The sequence below is a fragment of the Solea senegalensis genome, linkage group LG10 (assembly GCF_019176455.1).
Source record: "Solea senegalensis isolate Sse05_10M linkage group LG10, IFAPA_SoseM_1, whole genome shotgun sequence".
Classification (NCBI taxonomy): domain Eukaryota; kingdom Metazoa; phylum Chordata; class Actinopteri; order Pleuronectiformes; family Soleidae; genus Solea; species Solea senegalensis.
In genome coordinates, this window is record NC_058030.1 from 2,165,173 (window position 1) to 2,188,530 (window position 23,358).

The window sequence follows — 23,358 nt, forward strand, 5'->3', positions numbered from 1 at the left end:
TTATTATTATGTACATCATATTGTTCGTAAGTGCGTTCGAAAAGCTTGATAAAACTTTAATCTACGCTTCGGCGTCGTAATACCATGGGAACTCCGCGGGTTTGTTTACACACAGTTTGTTTACAAGTAACTGATAAACATGAAGAGCCGCACTCGAGCTGTCGTGCTTTGATGACGTCATTACTGGGACTTTCCGGATACGTCACTTCGGGGCTTCCGAGTTTATTAAGCTAGCTTCTGCCTGCATCTGTGTACATGTCGTTAAGACGCTGAAAACGTCGCCGCGTCGCTCCGGAGCTCACAACAAAAGACAGCATGAAAACGCCGAGGGCTCCCACCGTCGCCGACGCGTGTGAACATTGAGCCGTTGTCGTCAGGAGCGCTGCCCGGGCGGAGAGGCGGAATGTCAACAACGCGGCCCCTCCTCGGGATGAGGCGAGTCACCGAGCTAACGTGCCCGGAGCAGCCGAGCGCCAGGCTCGCCGCGTCCGCCGACAGGCAGCAGCAGGAGGCCCCCGCCACCGTGGACGAGTTCGCGGTGCTGGAGGACAAGGAAGAGGAGCTGAAATGTGCCAAGCCGCGAGTGGAGCAGGTTTTTAAGGTGACGTTCACCATCATTGGTCTGTTGGACCACACCGGACAACCGCACGGCAGCAAAACATTACGGCAGATATGGCTGCAGCTCATAGGGAACAGAGACGACGTGTCAAAAGCAAAAGTGAGTTTATTTTTTGTTGATTTTCACTTGGTTTCCTCTTTATGAATATACACCACACTGATAGCTATGGTTGTTTTTGTTTTAAAGGTCCAGTATGTAACATTAAAGAGGGTTCAATGGCAGAAATGTAATATTCTACCCTCAAGTATGTTTGGATATAAGTTTTTGTAACCTCAGAAAAGTAACACTACAAATTAACTGGCAGTTTCTTTGCTTTTATTTCTGTGGAAAGTCACCTCACCATAAATGCTTTTTAATTCAGATTTATATCAGTCAACACACACGTCAATCAAAACAGTTAAATAATCATAAAAATAATATCCGCAGTCAGATAATAATTGATGCATCCACCACCAAACGTGAGTGCCTGTTATTTGAATCTAGTAGCTCAACACTTTACAGTCAAATTGATGGCGCTCTGTTGTTTTGGTCACAAAAGACAACAAAGACGATGGATATTGCTTGAGATGATGTGAGCATGTGGCACCCACACATATACAACAGGACTGATGTTTTTTTTCTATTAATCATCTTTCATATGAGGATTTCATGATCTGTTATTCCTTCAAAGTTATTTTGCTCTTTGGTGGAAGACATGTGAATTACTTAAGAAATTTTGTATTAGAAATGATAGCACTCACAGCTTAGTGCTCACAGAACACAAGACACTCAAAAGAGCGAACTCCTGGTGAGAAATCAACACTACTAGATGGAATGTAAGATGGAGTATGTGTGTTAAAAAGTACATTGATGCAGACCCTTAAATGCAGGGCCTCTAAATCCTGGTCCTGGGGACCCACTGTCAAGGAAACATGTAAAACATGCAGGGCGGTGGGTGCCCAGGACCAGGATTGAGAAACACTCTTTTAGTAGATACAGAGTACAGATTTATTTGAAATTGATGGCCAATAGTCTTTTGGCCCATATATTTTGCTCACTGTCTCCCCCCCTCCATCTGATGAAGTATTTCAGTATTTTCAGTAAAAAATATTGTATAAACAAAATGTTATATACACGAAACAGGGCATCAGAAAAGATGGAAATAAATAAATAATAATCTGACTTCACAACAGGCCAACACAAATGGCGTTTTCTGAGGACAACCACAGACTGTACAGTGTGACTGAATCACATCATTATCTGATTCGAAAGATGATGTGAAACACGGCTGTCGGTCGCAGTCATCTGAGAGATTATAATCCTGTTCTTACACACTCACACGAAACAGCTGTCGGTAGTTTTGATTTTTCACTCGCGAGTCAACTGAGAATATGAGAATGTGACAGGAGTCATAAATGGTTTCCTGTTTGACCACACCACGTTTTTGCTGGTGCTTCTGCTAGCGGGAAATCGCTGCCATGATCCGTGCCAGGATCCCCATGACTGCTCTTCTTGTAACATAGTCTCATCAGTTTGCAGCTGACTAACCATGACAAAAACGCTGCAGATGATTGAAAATAGTCATCATCGTAGTTTTCTCTTTCAACAATCGGGCCACAGATTACTGCTGCTGTGTTCCATGGCATCAGCACGTTAAGCTGTTTGACTCCAGGTTTAAAGGAGTAGTTGATTTATTTTGAGTAAGATTATTATGACTCTCATATCTAATATCTGTACAGTAAATACGTAGCTCCAGTATTTAATCTCCCTTAGCTTAAATACTGTAAAGCGTGAGTCAGTTTGGAGAGTAACAAAACTATCTCACTCTGTTGTGTTGTTCAAACAAACAATTAAATTTTTGTAATAGATTAATCTGTCGAGAAATGTTGATTGAAATGGTGATGTTCTAAAATGTCTTGTTTTGTAAACAACCCCCAAAAAATGTGTGTTCTTACGAAGCAAAGAATTCACAGAAAAAGTGACTTTAAAGAAGCTGTAAAATCAGAGAACTTTGTTTTAATTATTAAAAGCGCCACTAAAATAATAAATAATCCATAGTTGCAGCCCTGCTGAGGTGCAGGCCTTCTGTCTGCATCAAAACTGTAAAAACTAGATTGTATTTGTTCAGGTTTTGAAATGCCCCATCGCTGCCATTTAACCCATTAAAGAGAGAAGAGATTTGTTTTTATTGTGCTTACAAAATAGAAAACTTTCCTATCCTTGGTTCCCTGTGCTGGATAAACCACAGAATATACTGTCAGCTGTTTTCACACAGACTCTTTCTTTGGTCAAAAATAGTGATGGCAATCGTTTGTTTCTTTTGCTCCCTCCAAATTCAGACTGTGGTTCAACAGAATAGCTCTCAGTCTAGTATAGTAAGTTTGAAATAATGACCTGTAATTTGTTTGAACAAAATCAAACACCACAAACGTCACTGTATAGAGCCAGCATACAGAAAGTATTATGGTATTACAGAGTATTCAGTGAACATCGTGTCTTTCCACCAAAGCCAGAGGGTTGCTTTCTTTCAGCAGAGCGTCTCTCTCATCTACTGTAGGCTTGCACCTACGAGATGTTGTCTCTGCTGCGGCTGAAGCTGTCACATGATATGCATGTGCGTCCTCCGCTGTGTATCCTACTTAAATGTATTACTTAAAAATAGGCACTTATGAGATGGCAGCAAACATAACGTTGCATTTAGTCATTCAAGCATTTCATTCCAGTAGTGGCTGTGAGTTTCTCTGATTTTTCTGCTTCTTAAATGTGAATATTTTCTGGTTTCTTTGCTCCATAGAACAGAAAAAAAACATTCAAACTGAATCATTTTGGGTTGTGAGCAAAATGAGACATTCAAGAACATCACCAACATTTTTCAAGTACTTTATTAATCGAAAAAAATAATCTTTCTTGTAAGCGAAAAACTTCTTTAAATTAGCGACTTGCATTCCTAAGCACAAACCTAACAACTCAGTATAGACCAGCTGAAACTCACAAATCACAAAGGCCTTGGTGTAACCCTGGCACACATAATTTATCTACAGAGTGGGCGTCATTATATTTTTGTTGAACCTAACCTTAAATCAGAGGACAGATTACTCGACTACGTACGCAGTCCTTCCCAAGGTCGACTCAGGCGGAGATATCTTGACCTCTCTCTAACCTCTCCCCCCTTTCCTCCAAAACCTTAGACATACCATAACTCTGAAATTCACTGGCAGAATGGCAGAGGATGCCCCAACTGTTAACATCTCCTTGTTCCATGTTTGCCATTGTCTCAGTTCTCCTTGGATCTGAGCTGTCTTCACGAAAGCTTTTCAACTTAACTCATCACTGACATCACTCAAAAATGTAAACATACAAAATCTATATAAAAGTCTGTCTAATTAAAGGGAACAAGGTCTTCTCTGGTCACGTTGACCAGCCGGAAATTTCCAATCATTTTATTCGTTGCTTCATTTTAAAAGCCACACCCAAATGTTTGTGATCTGGATCTCTATCAAGTCTGATTATTGTTTAGTCGTTTTACATTCCTCTCCTCATACTCTATTCTTTTTTTTTTCTTCTTTCACTACACACCCAAAAGATATGCGTCACACTGTCACCACACCCACCTGCGGCTGATTAATCCACATATTTCCCATCGCGAAGAGGTTCCCTGAATCAACAGTGAGTGTTTAGTTTCGGCACGTGTCAACTTTTCCTCGAGTTGAGAGACCACACACACAGCATCTGTCAACTGGTTGTTAGTTAGTTTACTTTTTACTGTGCATCATTCTGAATTTTATTCTGACTTTTTGCAGCATAAAACGTCTTTTAAGATGATTGACTATGATAATTCTTACCTACAATTTAGTGGCCCACTTAAAACAACATCTCATTAAAAGTAAAAAGAAGACAAAAGTAATCTAATCATGATTTTCTGGAGTAATAATAATAGAATAATAGAACTAACAGCCAATTTGTTAGAAAAAAATCTGATTTATTTATTTTTGTTTCCAGTAATAATGGAATCGTTTTATAGTTTGCCAAAAAAAAAGTTCACAATATCCTAATTTCTTGACACACACCATGTACCTAATCTGAAAATACTGAACCACAAATAGGATTGCTTTGGCATCTACACTTCAGGGCTGCAGCGATTATTTGATAAATCGATTTTATTTTAATCAGTTTGGGAATTTTTTTCCATGATTGCAACAAGCTTTCAGATTTTTCAGCTTCTTAAATGTGAATATTTTCTGTTTTTTTTGCTCCATTTCACAAAGAAATCATTCAAAAAAACCTTTTGGACAAACCAAGACATTTGAGTAGTATTATACTTTCCGGTTTGTGAATTATGCTCAAATAAATTGTGCTTAAAAGCAATTCAGTCTAACAGCAATAGGCTTACAATGAACCCACTCTGACCAGCTGAATAACAACGTAAGATAACGTGCTACATTAACCCAACAGCAGTGATTATCCCACCTGTGAATAATCTTCATACATGGTGTGTGGGTGAAGATAAAAAAAGTAAAAAAAAAAAACCTGCTTTCTGCAGTTTCCATAAAACCTGCAGATATTTATCAAAAAACACCCCCACACTTTAAAAGATTGTGGGTAAGTTTTGTAGCCAGGATCAGATCACAGCCATCTTACCAAAACCTGGTCCTAATGAGGCAGAACCTCATGTCTGAGGGACTTGTTTAGTTTAGTGCAGGTAGGTTAAGATCAGGGTTAGGCATTAACTGGTTGAGGTGTCTTAAGAAGAATGCAGCTATCACGACTTTCTCCGTGTCCTGCAGGAGTACGTGCGAGGACTCTGTGACCCAGAACTGCACGAAGAAGAGCGCTACCCGGTGGACATGCACTGTATCTTTGCCGGCGCCCGTGGCCTCTTCCTGGACAGACTCATACGGGACACAAGTGCAGAGGTCCAGGTGCCGGAACCCGGCCGCCTGCGGCTGCTGGGTCAGGCCGAGCCTGTCGTGATGGCCCAGAGCCGAGTTCAGCAGTTTGTAGCACTTTTCCAGGTAATAATGTCAATATTTGGTGGTTTTTACTGATTTGCTGCTTTTCATCACCATGTCTCCAAGATTATTTTGACGATACATGAACTTAAAACCCCTTTCACAGCCTGAGCAGGCCTGCATCGCCTGCATTGGCACCATGGAACTATAACATTTTCCGTTTTATGGCAGTTTTTCGTCTAAATATCTTGAAACAAAAAGACTTCACCACTATCGCTGGCTTGTTTACCAGCTCTAGGGGGGACCCCGAGAGCAAACCCTACATTATGTTCAAGTAAATTATTCATTGATTTAATGAAACATTTTGTTCTGTCCAGGAAAAGCGAAGTCTTCCGAGTGACAGAGAGCCAGCGGTGAAGCGGACGTTCAAGTCCTTTGTGGAGGAGAGGGATGATAAATACACCATGGAGCTTCTCCTCCTGCCCAGTGCCCTGAAAGAAGAGCTGCTGGGACTGGCTCACAGCCCCACCAGCACCAACGCAACCTCCCTGGTGAGTGTAGACTTCTCACACCATCGCATAACCAAGTTATTCAAGTTATTATTCAAGACGTGATTTTTTTTTTGGATGAGTGCTTCTTCCACGGCTGTACATTAAATATGATTTTTAACCATTACAAAAAAGAAATTGAGGAAAAAAACCTTCGGTGTGTGGCCATGTATGTCCTCAAATGCGGTTTTTGTGACCAAATTTTAGAAAAATTTTAAAATACCAGGTCTGAATGGGGTCCTTATCAGTGTGTGTGGATGCTGTTTTTGTCACGCTCTTAAATGTATTGCATGGGAATGGAACTGGTGAACTGTTAAACTGTTAAAACTTCACGAGAGTTGCCGCCAGTGTCACATGTGTGGGCATTTACCAGCAGTTTTGATCAAGAGGAAGTTTTGAAATAGCAGTTGAATAGAAGAACAAGGATATTTTTGGCAACAGGAAGCAGGAAGTAAAAGAGAAATTTCCATGCCTCTTTAAATTAACTCTTTTCTCAGTTTGGAAAATCAAGTAGAGGAGGTTAAGGTAACTATTATTCCCCGTAGGGAAATTTGTCCTCTGTGTTTTACCCCATACTGTACTAAGAACCTCCCCAGAACTAGGAGCAGCGAGCTCCAGATTGAATTTCAGTGCCTTGGTCAGGGGTTTTGAGGAGGATGAAACTGGAGAAAACCCACACAAACATAAGAGAACATGCAAACAATAAAGAAAGGACCTTCTTGCTGTGAGGCAACTGTGCCGACCACTGTTCCACTGTGCCATCCAGTATGAAATGTGACCATGGAACGAGTTGGTGTTTAGCGTTTTGCTTTCCTTTTCCAGGCCCAGCACAACCAGACACTGCATCCCAGCATGGCAGAGGTCGATCAGGACCGTTCGCAGAGCAGCACCCCGGTGACGGAGCTCTCCAACCGCATCCTGGACACCAGCTTTGAGGAGAAAGGGGCCGCGGCGGGATCCGTCAACGGAAGCGGTAAAGTGGCAGGCTTGGGCCACGAGGCCGTTCTGCTCAACGGCGCGCGGCCCTCGCACAAGCGGCGCTCATCCGAGAGCGAGACTCGGGACACAAAGAGACAGTACTCTCTGGAGAGGAGGGACGAGTCGCCGGAGAGAGCGAGGGAGCGGGAGCGGCAGAGGGACAGAGAGGGTCGGGGTAGTGGTGGTGGTAGCAGCTGTAGATCCAAAACGCCCTCCGCTACATCGTCGCTCTCCTCCTCCTCCTCCGCTGCTAAAGCGAACACAGTCAGTCCACTCCTGCTGGACTCCAGTGAAGGCATCTCGGATGAAGGAGAAGCAGTCAGCCCAGAGACAAACCTACGCTGCTTGGTCAATTTCTTCAGGTAACTGTAACTAAGTTATTTTCATTGTCAATTCATCTGTTGATGATTTTCTCAATTAGTTGAGAAGTTGTTTAATGTAAAACTTTGCAAATCTGGTCGCCTTTTTCTCTACAGAGTACATATTTTAAATGTATTTATTTTAATTTACAAATCAATCCTTTTCCTCCAGGACCATGGGTTACCAGCAGGAGGTGGTGGAGCGTGTTGTCAAGGAGACGGGACAGACCGAAGACACGTTCCTCGTCCTGGAGAAGATTGTCGAGGAAACCAAGCGCTGTGAAGAGGGGACAAAGGGAGGAGGGGGCAAAAAAGAGCGGTGGCTCAATTCTATACGCTCCACGGACACACCCTCCTCCTCTACCTCCTCATCTTCATCGTCATCATTGTCATCCTCCTCCACTACAGTCTCTCGTCTCAGAGAGAAGGAGCGCGAGCTCAGCAGGGTTTTGGTCGACCCGGGCAGGTCCAAAGAGAACATTAAGCCCAACCAGCGTGGAGGCAGCAGTAACGGGTTGGGCCACCGGAGGCAGTGCAGCGGCAGCGAGACAAGCACTCAGCAGGTATTTCACAAAATTTCTATCAACTATCTTTTTCTTTCTATTCATTTGCTATAACATCAAAACTGGAATCTGCCAAGTTGGACTGTTAAATCTCAGAGGTTAAAGTTCTTGATGACCTTTTAAAGGCTTTAAATTATAGAGTATGATACCGGCCTGTACACACAAGAATAAGTTGTGCAAAATTGTATCATATCAGCTTTTTATCCACATAGAACCAGCGTTTTGGGAGTTCTAAAAACTCTACTTTTGAGGAAACACAACTTTGGGGAAATCGACGATGTCCTAACTCGTCGTCATCTAGTCTTCTTGTTGTGTTTGAAGTTCGTACACAGCGTGCAAGCTTTATGCACATGCTCCAGGTCGTGTGTTTCAGTGGCAGTGTTACAGCGCCTCATACAGACCTGATACATGTACTACAGCAGCTACAACTTTACATGATCTTTATCTACATTCTAACTGTCGCCTCATTTCACATTTTACATAGGTCAAAGATTTTCTTAAAAGAAATCGTAAAAACAACGAAATTACTGCCGATAAATGTGACAGATATATCACTAAATGAGCCGCCTCCACATGCCTGAAGACAGTTATATGCGAGTCAGGGACATGCGAGTCATTTGAAGTCTGAGATGCAGTTACTGCGCTGGTTGAATGAATCCTAAGGAAAAGGCTTGGTTATTTAATCTCACCAAATTTAATTTCAGGCAATCACCATCAAGAGGAGCTCCAGTGCTCAAGGAGGAGCGGGGAACTACGAGGTCATCACGATTGATGACGACGACGACAACGTCCTCACGGAAACCAAAACGGCAGATGGTAGCGGCATGTCCCGGATGATGGCGGCACACGTCGTCGACTCCCACTCGGGCTCCAGAACAGACTACCTCGCGAGAGGAGGGGGCGGAGCCTCACAGAGGGACTACCTGTCGAGGGGCGGGACGCAGACGCTGGGCGGATCGGTTAAAGTTGAGACTGTGACGGCGCTGCGGAGCACGCCGCAGTGGCTGGCGGCCACCACCACCTCGCTGGCTTCCGCTCCCACTGTAGGTATTTAACCTGATGTCGCCCCCTAGTGAGAAATTGATTTTCTGTTATATTTAATATTATATTATTATCATTATTATTATTTAATATTATTAAAGATATTATAGATATATAATGATTTGTTTATGTGGAGCAAAGAAGCTACAAAATACTATACTAATATTTGTAAAATGTAACAACAATGGAAACATTTATATTAAGTAGAAAAATCTAAATGTAAAGTTGCTGTTCATTCTTGACTCTGTCTCTGGACTAATGCTCCTTAAAAATTACTTTAAAAATCTACCAATTCTCTTAATCTGTGTGTGAATCAGAGACACAAAGGCAGAGCAGGAACAGGAAGTCAGCTCAAGGTCATTTAGTGGAAGGCAGAAAATAAAGCAGTGCATTCTGACGTACACTTGCGATTCTGATTGTTTAAAACTGCGTCACCTACACTTTTAAATGCTGATATTTAATTATACGTAAAGTTTTGTGACGGAACCATACAATACACAGCTGTTATTTCACTATACTGAATCTAAAAGAATATTAAAGGAAGGAAAGTGGCATCCCACATCTTAATATAATACATATTTTTTGGCCCCCACGCACACCACTATCCAGTTTCAAATGTGGCCCTTCAGGGAAAGCATTTTGGGCTTTTCTGATTTTAGATGAAGAGTTCCAGTAATGTAGGTTACATCCCTGGATATCAATCACCGCTTGAGTTTATTTACACTGTGGGAAACTGAGCAGTCTTGGCAGCGGTTTGCGTTCTGTTGCATTTCATTCTGTTAATTTGGAACTTTCCCCCCTCAGTCTGCTCAATCCATCAGCCGGCCCTCGGCCTCTCCCTATCAGACCATCGGCCACACGGGGTTCCACGGCGGCGTAGCCAGAACGCCTCCCGCAAGCGACCCGCCGGCACCGCCAGTTACTGGCTTGTCTCGCTTCAACCAGTCGCTGAAGACGCCTTACACCCTGAAGCTGCCGAACGAGCCCGGACGCCCGGAGCTCAGACACATTATCATCGACGGCAGCAACGTGGCCATGGCGTGAGTCAATAATAGACACGGTTGCTGTTGTTTTTTTTCACATGATTTAAAAAGAGATAACAAGAAAGTGTGGTTTCAGTCACCTCTGATGACCCAGTTGTAACTGGCAAGATCACAAAGAAGAGATTTTGAGAAATGTTTTTTTTGGGTGAATCAGCCGTGATTTCCTCTGAACATTTAAAAAAAAAAAAAAAGTAGGCGATAAACACCAGGTAAAGAGGGAAACATAAGTGTGCTGGTCAACACGGCGGCACTTTCCTCTTGAGTCAGACCTGCTTGTATGAGCGATAAGACCGAGGGCTGGATGTTTTTCAACGCTGTCATTTCCCGCACCTGCGGGGCACACACATCACGTTTGAAGCAATCACGCTTCCCATCAATATCATCAACACTGAAGGTCACGCCGTGTGACTCTCAAACTAAACAAAGTTCTCTTAGAGTGCGTGGTTTTACAACCTCTGGCTTGTGTAGGTGCACCTAAACTTAGTTCACACATTCTCGTATTTGCTGTTACTCATTACATTTTTACGCGTGTGTGTGTGTGTGCGTGTGCGTGTGTGTGCATGATCTCGGCAAAGTGAAAAGCACAATGAAATTAGAGTGTGGGCTTGAACTGTGGGGGTGTTTTTCAGAAAAAGAACCTTTTCTAGTAATATATCAGTTTGCAGCTGTTGTTTAATCCAGAGATTGTGTAACAACGGAGGATGTTTCTGTTTGGGACCGTGTGTGTGTGCCAAGAAGGACGACCACACAAGACAAAAGGGAGGCAGATGATCTGCTGTGGTGACCCCTAAAGGGAGAAGACAAATGAAGAAGAAGAAGGAGGCTATTTTTAGAAGGGATAAATTGCGATTGAATTTTTAAGTTGATATTTAGGTAAATGTCTCTGTTGTTTTGTTTTACGATGCCACCTACTGTTTCGTGCCCTGGATTGCTTGATGTACGTAGACTATTTGGAGTCGTGATTACTGGCAGTGTTGAGAAAAGGCACTCTGCCATCAGTCTCCGTTCTGAATGACTTACCCTTGACCTCTCGCTTTTGCAACCACTTCCTTTAAAACTCTGTGGGGGCCACCCCCTCCCACATCCACCCCCACTCCCCCACTCCCCCACACCCCCTTCACTGCTGCCTCACCTCCGTCTTTACCAGAAGTTTGGCGAAACAGAAAATCACAGGTCACTTCTGGCTCAACTTGTGTCATACTGGTCCATACCGCCGTTTTATGAGAAGCTTTCGTCATTGTTATTTTATGATGCAACGTGAAGCGACAGGATGAGTTTCCTCTTCTGAGTAAGAGCAAGTCTTACATCCCTGTTTTACATATTTGGTGATATCATACATCAAATGTATTTCTATTTCAAAATGCTTTAAATAAACAGTGAGGTTCCCTGCGGGTTTGAGGATGAGGATGTGTATAAACAATATATATCCATATATATATAAAGGAAATCTGATAAGCTCTTTTTTGATACCTTTTCATTGTCAGGGTATATCCAGGTTTCTGTGGTGATTTAAAGAGAAGAAGAAATTTCCTGGTAATGCGTAATCTATTCCTGCTGTGGTCTCATTCATCACTTTCTCTTTCAACAGTCAGTGGAACTTCCCCCCCCGAGTTTGCATCGCAGCTCTGACCTACTAACCAAAAAATTAGCTGTTTTACATTATGTTTGCGTATGTGTGTGTTTGGCTGTCGGCCTGTGTGTGTGTGTGTGTGTGTGCATGATTCCAGGCCACAGAAAATGCTCTATTGTTGTTGTCTTTTCATTAATCCATCGATTATTATTCTACAGCTAGGAATGGGAATCAGCAGAGACAACATGATACGATATTATGATGATATTTGCAAAATCTTATATTGTCACACGACAGCTCTGGTGAGAGTGTGCGCTTGGCACCATCTAGTGGACTGAAATGTCAATAGATTTTTATTGTTTTTTTTAATTATGGTAATCCACAAAAAGTGTAATGTTTATTCATAACATCAGTAAAAAACTCGCAGCCCAACATGCTGGTGTAAACGTCAAAGAGTTAAAAAAAGAATCTGCAAATAAGACGGCATAAAACATAATTATAATGATAATAAAATGCTAATTAAAATAACATATTCACAGTATATACAGATATAATCAGAATAGAAACTACTGTTCGATTCAGTTTTATTTGTTTAGTGCCAAATCACAACATACATTATCTGAAGGCACTGTATAAACAATATTTATAATATTATAGAGAGAAGAGAAACCCAACAGTTCACAAAAAAATAGCAAATACTAGGCATCAGTGGAGTCGAAAAACTCCTCTTTTAACAGGAAGAAATCTCTGACAGATCCAGACTCAAAGATGAACGGCCATCTGCCTAGACAGGTTGTGGAGAAAGGAAACATGGGGAATAATATCACAATACGATTATAACGATTCTGTGACAATCAATGTATTGCAAGACAATCATATAGCGATACGTCACGATATCTGTCTAACTGAGGAAAACAAAAACATTAATGTGAAAAGTTAAAAGTGCCGGATTTCTCTATTTATTCAAAACTAAGAGAACAAAGGTCATTTAATCTATGTATTGAACGTGGATGGAGCATCTCTTAACGTAGATTTCTCCACTGTTCTCCCGCGGTAAACTCCCTCTTCTTCAGCCAGGTAACTTCCACCCAAGTGTCCGTTCATTCATTTGAGCAACTGGCAGAGACGGTTTACTTTAGAGTGTCTTTATGTCTTAATTATCGGTTATCGTATTGGACAAGGAAGGACGGCGATATATCACCAATTTGATATTTTCACACACTCCTAACTCTGCTTTTAACACGCAGATCATGTCAGGCCAGCTTGTTGAACAGGATGGTGACACACAGGGAAGCACCGGGCTGAAATGTTAACTGACAGAAAGTCACATGACGAGGAAGATATTCAATTTACAGTATTCCAGTTACAACTTGCTATAGTCTTGAAAGAAGAAAACAGGAAATGATGACAGCCATGTTTTATATATGTAATATAAATATGTAAAACAAGAACAATTTCTGACATTTCTCCCCAGAAATGTGACGCTGTTTACTTTGTATAGTTATTAACCTTCGACACGTGCAGCCGAGGCCGTCAGATGCTCCGATAAACATCAAAAACAAAAAACAGAGCGTGGGCGCGTGGTGTTTTTGTGGCTGGCGCTTCTTGACATCAGCAGCTTCCTGCTGATCTTGTCTCTGCTGGAGTTTTGTTGTCGGGTTTTGTTCTGCGGTTCTCTGGCCTCGCTGCACATTTGTCATATTATGGCCGTCTGACGTGCAAACAATCTGGGTCAGATGATGGTGTGATTTGCAGCTTGTTTGTTTTGTTGTGAAGCCCAGAGAAGGAAACCTCTCTGTATCCCTGTTGCCAAGGCGACCATTGAGGTGAATTTAGGTGGTGCCCTGATAACATTTTAGCTTGTACCAACTTGAGGGGGATATTCCAGTTGAAACCTCCAACTAACGCGGAGCTTGGAAATACTGACTTGTGACTTGACTGTTGTTTCATTTTTTGTATTTTAACAGTTTAAGACACCCGGGGTGGGCTCTAATCACGATTGGTGTTGAATGGACTTTTAATTTGACACTACACAGTTCCAGTACGGTATGTGTGTGTGTGTGTGTGTATATATATATATATATATATATATATATATATATATATATATATATATATATATATATATATATATATATATATATATATATATATGTGTGTGTGTGTGTATATATATATATAGATATACATATATGTGTGTATATATATATATATATACACATACATATATATGTGTATATATGTATATATATGTGTGTGTATGTATATATATATATATATATACATACACACACACACATATGCAAACAACTGCTTTACAAGTCACGAGTCACTAGTTTGTGTGTGTCTTGACTCCGCCCACGTTGAAGAGCTACTATAGTAATGAAAAACGATACCAAACCGAGTCGTGCTGGAACTGTATAGTGGAAAAGCGCCATCTGTACTATCCCCCTCATTTACATTCTTTACATTGTCGTTTTTCACGTCTTGATTGTCATTGCTCATTAAATGTTCCCGCTTTCCTCGTCTCACCGCGCTGTTTTCTCTCCCGCAGTCACGGCCTTCACCGCTTCTTCTCCTGTCGAGGCATCGCGCTGGCCGTGGAGACGTTTTGGAGGCGGGGCCACAGGGAGATCACGGTGTTCGTCCCCCAGTGGCGTCAGAAGAGAGACCGACTCACAACAGGTAAACACACACACACACACAGCAGGTGTTTTTTTATGCTTCAGGAACACTGTGACTACAGATAAAATGTCTGACCCTCATATTGTTTGTTTAATTCAAATGTTGTTATTTTATTGCAGAGCAACATTTTCTGAACCAGCTGGAAGACCTGCGACTTCTGTCCTTCACTCCCTCCAGAGAAGTGTGTGGCCAGAGGATCTCGTCACATGATGACAGGTACACACACACACACACACACTGGCAAAGACTTCATCAGCCCAGATACTGTATATTTCTCAGGAGATGCATAGGATTCCATGATACACCAGCAGCAGCAGCTGAGTCCCAGGTTGTTATTTCTGTATAATTTGGTTCCATAATCATCTTTATTCCCCGTATGTCGTCGTCTTCTTCTCTCGCTCGCTCTTCTCTGTATTTTCTTATGAAGTTACTGTGTAATGAAAATGCACAACCAGGGGGAAAAGACTGATGTTTTTCAGGTTTATTTATAGAACACATTTCAAAAACAACCCCCTGTAGCCCAATAAAAACAACCCAAGACCTTCTTTAATGCACTGTAATTAAAATAAGAATGAACACATGTCCAGCTCAACTAGGGCTGAAAGTCATAGCTCGATATACTCGATATATATCTCAATATTTTCTGTGATGTAATTGGGGTTTTCCCCAAAGTATTATAGCATATTAGATCAAATGTGTTCCAGAGGCAAACTCTAAAAAATAAACAGTCCGATATAAGTTTAAGCCACATGCCCAATGTCAAAGGTCACTGAAATAAAAATGCTCCTTGAAAAGAAATGCATGACAATAATATACAGTAATTAATACAAAAATACAATACTGTTACAATTTTAACAGAAATAAAAACAGACTTCATAAAATTAGCACTAATAAAATAAAAATTGTTGCTTGTTGATATGATAATTAAATAATGTCTTCTATTTTATTATCAATATTGACAACTTCAGGCTTCCATACGTCCAAAAGTGACTGACAAGTAATGGAAAATAAGTCAAAACTCTACAGAGTGTGAACTATGAACCAGCTAGTTCCCGCCTCCGCAGCACGAGCTGAACAATAAATCTAACACACCAATGCCGGTGTCATGTTTGAGGCAACGACAGGAGAGGGAGGGGGAGATGTGGGGGAGAGGGAGGAGAGGGAGGAGGAGAGGTGGCAGCCGCAGCGAGTGCAGAAACAGAGCGACTGCAGTGAGGCATTTGTGCACAACTGAGGAAAAACTGCAGAAAAAGTGTGGGTGTTGAACCCTCTCACCACGAAAAGCCTGGGTGTTATTTTAACGCAAAATGAACTGATACAAGCGATATTGTCCCGTGTTATATCTCGATTAATCGAGATTAATCTCGATTAATCGAGATTAATCGAATCGAGATATCGCCCAGCCCTAAGCTCAACTGGAATCTAGTGAAAAGTATTTGACGTGTTGAGAATATAATAGCCATTAACATGTATGTTTGTTTATAAAGAAACAGGCAGGTATTGTTAGATTGTTAGAAACAAAAAAACAAAGCAAGTGGACCAAATTAAAGGTCCAGTGTGTAACATTTGGGTGGGTTTATTGGCAGAAATGTAATATATTAGCCTTAAGTAAGATCGTATAAGTGTATGGACGTTTACAAAGAAGAATATTTGGCTGTTTGTTAGAATCTGCAGTCTCACCAGTAGATGTCACTAATTCTTAAACACTGGCCTTTAAAAAAAAGAAAAGAAAAGAAAGAAAATAAACTTGTCCTGACTCAGCACAAGTGCAGGCTCAGTGGATTCCCCTCCAGCCCCGTGTGGACTTTGGCAAATGATCTGGGAGAAAATGACTGACCTTTGAACCCAGAAAAGTCCTGAGTGACGAAACCACACACACTCCTTTTTTTCTCTCTCCGTGTGTGTGTGTGTGTGTTAGGTTTCTGCTCCACCTCGCAGAAAAAACAGACGGCATCATCGTAACCAACGACAACCTGAGGGATTTCGTCAACACCTCGGACACGTGGCGAAGGATCATCCAGGAGAGGTGATTGAGTCATGTGGTGTTGACAAAAACTTTATACACACGTGTAACAACCATCTCACATGACTATAAAAAAGATCTATATTTATTTGGTTATTTTTATGGTAAGGATCTTAATATCATTCAAAAAAACACACACAAAGGTTCACTTGTGTTAGTTTGTTTTAGGTGTGTTTTTCAGTGTCTTAAATGTTAAATATTTCCTGGTTTCTTTGCTCCAAATAACAAAAAAATCTGATTTGAAAATGAGAAAAATCTCAATAATGAAAAAAAACCCTCAAACCAATTAATCGATAAACAAATGAGTTGACGATTAATTTAGTAATGAATTAATAATCGATTAATCGAGTAATCGTTTCAGCTGTTGTAGCACTGGTGGTTTTAGGCTTTAGAACCATGGTCGTCTTAACCTAAAGTCTTGCAAACTTGCTGACTCTGCGTTTTATACGGCCGGGAATATCCGAAAATATATTTGAGGGAGTCACATGTCGCTTACTATTAAACACAGACTCCTGTGTTAGTTTTTCTTCCTGTGGGACTCTGACGCCCTCTGCTGGTCGTTACGCAGCTCACACACCGTTCCAGATGAGCGTGTGTGAACACACACACAGTTGCCGTAAACAGGAAACCAGCGTGTGTGACCGTCGTCTGTGTCAAACCTGTGTTTCCCCCGTCACTGTTCCGTCATGAGATTGTTGTTTCCACATTTCTTCTGTACTTTTCCTCCACGTCTTTTACCTCACAGTTGTTTATTACTTTGTTTGTTTGTTTGATATTTAGATTAGTTTTTAAACCACTGGTTATTATTACGTCATATTTGAATCGCGTGTCTGTGCTTGTGGTGGACAGGTTGCTCCCGTTCACGTTTGTGGAGGATCACTTCATGATCCCTGATGATCCTCTGGGGAAAAACGGACCTCACCTGGACCACTTCCTGCGCAAGGACATCAGGTGTGTGTGTGTACCTTTTCATCATTTAAGTTACATTTTAATGCTTTTCCTTTAAACTCTCTCTAATGTAACTTAAAGTCACTGAAAGACATTTTAGTTCAATGTCACTAAATTGAATTAGAGATTATTTTATTCGCACACACACTCAGTGATGGTAAATCTGACCTTTCATTTAGTAGTTATTCTTGTAAAGTTGTTATATTACTGTAAGTTTTAGTAGTTACTAATGTTAAGTTTTTAATATTATTGTTATAAGTTGTGGGAGTTATTCTTGTGAAATACTTTTTTATGTTATCTCTAGTTTTAATAGTTATTCTTGGAATTAAATACACTTTCTATATCATCTTTAGTTTTATTTGTTATTCTTGTAAAGTGTTCATGTTGTCTTTTGTATAGGAAGTAGCCTCACTTTGTCACATGTATAAAATAAAACAGGTAGCGACAGACATCTAATATTATTTTGTAAAAGTTCTACGTCCCTCTTTTCTTCCCGTCAGGAGAATGGCAGTGACTCCTCCCCCTCGGAGACCACCTGACTTCCGGCCGCCCTCCCAGCAGCAGCAGCAGCAGCAGCAGCATCAGCAGCAGCCAGTTTACGTGCAGGCGCTCCACTCCGCTCCGCGCGCCCCGGCCTCCACGCCCAGGCCGCCTCCTTCCCTGACGCCGCACCCCACGACGCAGTGGCCACACTCTGGTCCCCCCGAGTGGCACCAGCCGCGGCGCTCGCCCTCCCCGTCGCCCTCGCCCCCGCCGCAACGGTCGGCGGGCGAGACATCGGAGCTGAAGAGGAAGCTGTACGACATCTTCCCCGACCAGAAGCAGCGCATCGACCGCATCCTCAGGGACAACCCGTACATGAGAGACCTGAACGCCCTGTCAGGGCTGCTGCTGGGTTAAACAACTGACACACACACACACACGTTAGCATATAATTTATTTTGCCACATCTTTCAGCCCTGGACGACAATTTAAAGTTGTTTTTTTTATTCTTATTTTTTATGTACATTAAGATCATCAAACTAGCTGCTATTGGCAAATGTTCTTTCATGGCGATGAACGTGAACAACACTGGCAGCAGCAGCAGCAGCAAATCTTTCAGATGAGATCGTCGACAAAGAGTCCAGACGTTCCGTGAATGTGCAGGGGGACGAAATGAAAAGCGTTGTGGACCAAAAAGAACTGGGTTTCATGAGAATGTGGCTCCAGTTCTTTCTCCGACTGACTTCTAACACCTTCACACACTTTTTTCATGATGGGATTAATGAAACAGGCAGGTTTTATTTTGTTTTCCAGTTAAACATCTGCAAGAAAAAGTTTAAACTTAGAGCCTAGGATTAGACCTGGTATTAACTTGTTTACTTAATTTCTAATCAATCTAATTTTGTGATTAGTGAATATTTTCTGGTTTCTTTGCTCCCCGTGTTACAAAGAAATCATTAAAACTGACATTTGAGAACAGCTTCATTTTTGAAGTTCGGGAACCGACAATCAACATTTTTTGGAGAAAGTAATGAACAGATGAATCCATTTAGTCGGATCCTTCCTGAGTGATCTGGTCCCACGTGGACCTTTCAAGTTCAGGTTTGAATGCGTCCGTGTCCGCCTCCTTGGCTGACGTTTGAGAAATCTCTACAGTCGAGACTCATTTCAAACATAATCGAGTTCCTCGTTAACAGACTTGTGTTTGAATGCGGCGACGTTTTGTAACGCCAGATGTGAACAGTCAGTCGTACTTGACCCTGCCCACGTTGCGATCAAATCTCTCAGGATTGTTGAAGTTAAAACCAGGTCTGAACCGGACCGAAAACTAAATGATCCACGTCTTGTGTCTTGATCAGTTTTCAGCTCAAGTTTAAAGGTTTTTACCTTCGTTTTCTTGCCTGTGAACTTGGATCAGTTTCATGAAAACAGTTTAAAGGAGTTTAAATTTAAGAGCAGATGAATCCACTGTTACACTGTATCCCCTCCCTCATAATGTTTGGCCCTTTTTTGTTGAAATTATTAATACACATAATTTAATACACACACACAAAAAGCTATTTTTTTAAAGGGATAATTTCCCCCCTCACCCCCGAACAAATCCAAAGAAAAAGCTGTCTTGTGTCGTTTTTGTTGTTTTTTTCCCTCCGTCCTGTTGTTAAGAAGAGAAGAAGTTTGTTCCGGTTCATATACGCCATGAAACGCCGTTGTTACGTTGTGACACAGGAGCGAAAACAGAACACTAAATTTAAAGTTTCCCCTTCCTCCCTCCCCTCCCCCTCTCAAAACAAAATACGATCATATATTTTTACTGAAAGAACATTTGTAATTAATGTCAAATAGTTGAATTTATTGCACTGAAGGTGAGTAATGATGTAAAAGGGTAAAAACAAGGTTTCACTGACAAATCTTCAGAAAGCTTGTTATTTTTTGTTTTTACTCTCACACACAAACACACACACACACAAAGAGACTGTGGGCTGCAGCTTGTATATTTAAAGAGTGTCTGATTTTTGTAACATACAAACAAACAAAAATGTTGTCTCCTCGTAAGAAGAAGAATCTGCACAAAGTCTTTACAAGGCAACAACAAAATTTTGTTCGTACTGGCCCGTGTTGTCGTCGTGACGATTACTGAAGGACTTTTCTGCTCTTTTTTTGGTTGTAATTATAATTCTGGTTGGTGTATATTGGTTTGTTTTTTTGTAAATACAAGCATTTTTTTTGGCTACAGTGCACATATATGGTTATATGTATGTGAGAAAGTAAAAACTAAATAAAACACAGCAGTCCAGTACATTAACGCCCATGTGTGCATGGTCGGACAGTGGTTGCTGTTTTTCCTCTTCTCTCACCTACAGTGATTCAACTGAGATTTATTTGCATATATATATATATATATATATATATATATATATGTATATGTATACATATATGTATATATATATATATATATTTCTATTTTTTTTCCTTTCAAAGTTATTTTTAGAGGCAACATTACTGCAGAAGGCCAAGCATTTTGTATTGAAAAGAACAACAAATGTTTTTGGATATGTGCGATAAGTGTGTGTTTTTCTCTAATTTTTGGGGCCAAAACGCGTTTTCCCTCACAGAATTTGCCTACTTTGGAAGGTTTCTTTTTTCCACGACAGGTGGCATTTGTAAATATCGGCAGTGCTCTAAAAGATGAAAAAGGTGGCTTTAATTATTTAATTCAGCGTACTCTATATCATCAATTTGCACTACACCGAGTTTGCGAGAGTGTATTTCAGCCTTGTGATCGTTAATAAGAGGGAAGGGCATAAAGTTTAGATTTATTTTTTCATGGGTTCATGTGACTATTTGTGGTTTTATTAAAAAGAACAAAGAAAAATATTTTGTCAATATTTGCATGAAAAATTTTTTTTAACCTAATTTGTCTTATTTGTGGAGCCTCTATCACCACCACAAGGTGGCAGCAGGAGGAAGTGTTTAGTTAGTGGACTGAATGTGCAGAAATGATGACATTTACAAGGTTGCTTGAATGCATCTTGTGTGCTGCTCCTAAGGCAAGTCCTTTTAACTAATTTAATTTAAGTTTGACAATCACTGATATCATGTCATTCTTAGTCATTTTGACCAGTAAAACCGGAATTATTGATATCTTTGACCAGTCAACTGTGAATTACCTATACTGTATCTGTAACTGTAGTTTAGACTTGGATATTGGTTGTTTGTTTTTGTTGCCTAAACACCTCCAGACTTTTCCTGCTCCTGCTGGAGGATCCCTGAAGTTTTTCCCCGGCCTGACGTGACATGTAATCCCTTCAGTGATGTTTCTGGTTCTGACCTGGCTTCTCCCTGTATCTGTTTACCACTGAGGTCAGGAAACTTCCTGTGGAAAAGACCCAGGAGGCCCAGGATGCATCCAATCCAAACCAAGCCAAACCAAACCAGACCAGATGCCCAAACCACCTCATCTGGTGGTGAAGGACTTGCAGCTGTTCTCGGTCGATCTTGTTTATACATATTTATAATGGGATCTGAGCTGTTATGCAATAACCAGTATATGGTTCCTTTACATTTTTCTTTGTGGCCATGTTAATGTTAGTTTTCATTACATGTGTATGTGTTTTAACTGTTTCATAAGCCATATATTCATTTCCCATAGCATCGAGGACGTATCAGTTTGCTTCAGCCGGTTAACCACTAGAGGTCAGTGCATGTTTGAGCTATGGCTGGTGGGTTAAAGGTGTTCACCAATGCACTTCATTCATGTCTGTGTATTTATGCCCATATACACACATTTAAAAGGTCAAGGCACAAATACAAAACCAAAACAGACAAAAAGAAAAGATGGAGATGAACACATTTTTTATTTATTTATTTGGCATAACTGTAATGTGAATATAATTTATAATATTGTAACAGAACTTAACAGAAACTGTTTTAACAGTATAAGTGTAGACATTCATGCAACACCTGCCTATGACCTGTTTTTAGTCATTTTTCCTGATTGGAGCAGAACTGTGTACAGACCGACAGTGACTGAATGAAAACTTTGTTGCTTCTGTTTGTTTGCTTAAGCATAACGCTGACCTTTATCTTTTCTTTGTTGTCTTTATGTCTATTCTGTGTTGTTTGTTGTGCCTATCTATCTATCGTAAAGTTAGGTTAAAGTTAACTAAAATTCTAGCCAGCTAGATGGCTGTTTGTTTGTTTGTTCAGTGTAAATTTAAAGTCCGTTAAAAGTGAGCTAAAATTCTATCTACCTGTCTATCTACAGAATAGCAAAAAGATTAGCCAATTAGCCAGCTAACTAGATAGCTATTTGTTTATCTAGCGTAAAGATAGGTTAGAGTTACTAAACTAAAATTCTAGCTAGATAGATAGCTGTTTGTTTGTTTGTTTAGCGTGAATTTAGGTTAAAGTCATCCTAAAGTTAGCTAAAATTCTGTCTGTCTGTCTACAGAATAGGAAAACAATTCTAGCCAGTTGACTAGCTAGCTAGATAGCTATTTGTTTATCTAGTGTAAAGATAAGTTAAAGTTAATTAAGATTCTAGCTAGATAGATAGCTGTTTGTTTGTTTAGTGTGAAATTAGGTAAAAGTGAGCTGAAATTCTATCTACCTATATGTCTGTCTACAGAATAGCAAAAACAAATGTATTAGCTAAAATTCTAGCCAATTAGCCAGCTAACTAGATAGCTATTTGTTTATCTAGTGTAAAGATGGGTTAAAGTTAACTAAAAGTTAGCTAAAATTCTGTGTGTGTGTGTTTGTGTCTAAAAAATTTGCATTATTCCTCCTTCCTCTTTGTGTCTAATTCACCCGTTCAACCACCCGTTACCGCAAATATCAAATCAGCCAATCACGTGGCAGTTACTCAGTGTATGTAGGATGTGAATAATACTCTCAATGCAAGTGAATGGGGAAGTGTTACCAGATGTTTGGATACCGCTGTAAATATTTACCACCTGGTTGGCATGTCCTGCGTCACTGGAGCTTTAATCGTAGAGAAAGTGTATGTAGACATGTAAACATGGTCAAGACGAGCGGCTGAAGTTCAGAAAGGTGATGTCATGGTTGCGGCTCTTCTAAATTGCCGGTTTCCCAGTTTTATTTGTAATTATAAATGTGTATTGTTGTTAAATATCAAAGTCATTTAAAAACACAGTTCAAGGGCATTGGTTGTTGTCTGCTTCCATATCGTCCTCTCCCTTGTGTCCTCTTCTGTCACACCAACTGTCCTTACGTCCTCCACATCCACAAACCTCCGCGGTCTTCCTCTTTTCCTCCTGCAACATCCTTTGTCCAGTATAATCACTATCCCTTGACCATCTTACTTTATCTCCAAACCTGAACATGTCCATCCTGGTCACTCCCAACAGACATATCAGCACCTCCAGCTCCAGTGCCTCCTCGGTCTTTTAGGCCAGACAGACAAGGGTTCTCAAAAGGGGAAAATATCATGAGCAGCAGTTCTCTAGATTCAAATGTCAGAGGTCATAGGAAAAGGACAAGACTGTTTGAAATGACAGAAAGGCAACGGTGACTAAAATAACCCCTAGTTACAACCAAGATGTGAAGAA

At 40.8% G+C, this 23,358-nt stretch overlaps 1 protein-coding gene across 1 annotated transcript; it reads left to right on the forward strand.

The window, feature by feature from the left end:
- The first annotated feature begins 207 nt into the window (after nt 1-207).
- n4bp1 (nedd4 binding protein 1) lies at nt 208-20,145 on the forward strand. The gene is made up of 12 exons (XM_044036517.1): nt 208-718; nt 5,383-5,610; nt 5,925-6,098; nt 6,918-7,435; nt 7,605-7,995; nt 8,700-9,038; nt 9,841-10,076; nt 14,204-14,334; nt 14,454-14,550; nt 16,253-16,360; nt 17,207-17,308; nt 17,806-20,145. The coding sequence occupies exons 1-12, from the start codon at nt 404-406 to the stop codon at nt 18,203-18,205; spliced, it is 3,039 nt and encodes a 1,012-aa protein (XP_043892452.1). The 5' UTR covers nt 208-403; the 3' UTR covers nt 18,206-20,145.
- The last annotated feature ends 3,213 nt before the right edge of the window (nt 20,146-23,358 follow it).

Coding starts and splice junctions, on each gene's coding strand:
- n4bp1 (XM_044036517.1), top strand. CDS start 404: ATGTCAACAACGCGGCCCCTCCTCGGGATGAGGCGAGTCACCGAGCTA. Junction 6,099..6,917: donor GCACCAACGCAACCTCCCTG/GTGAGTGTAGAC, acceptor TTCCTTTTCCAG/GCCCAGCACAACCAGACACT. Junction 17,309..17,805: donor TTCCTGCGCAAGGACATCAG/GTGTGTGTGTGT, acceptor TCTTCCCGTCAG/GAGAATGGCAGTGACTCCTC.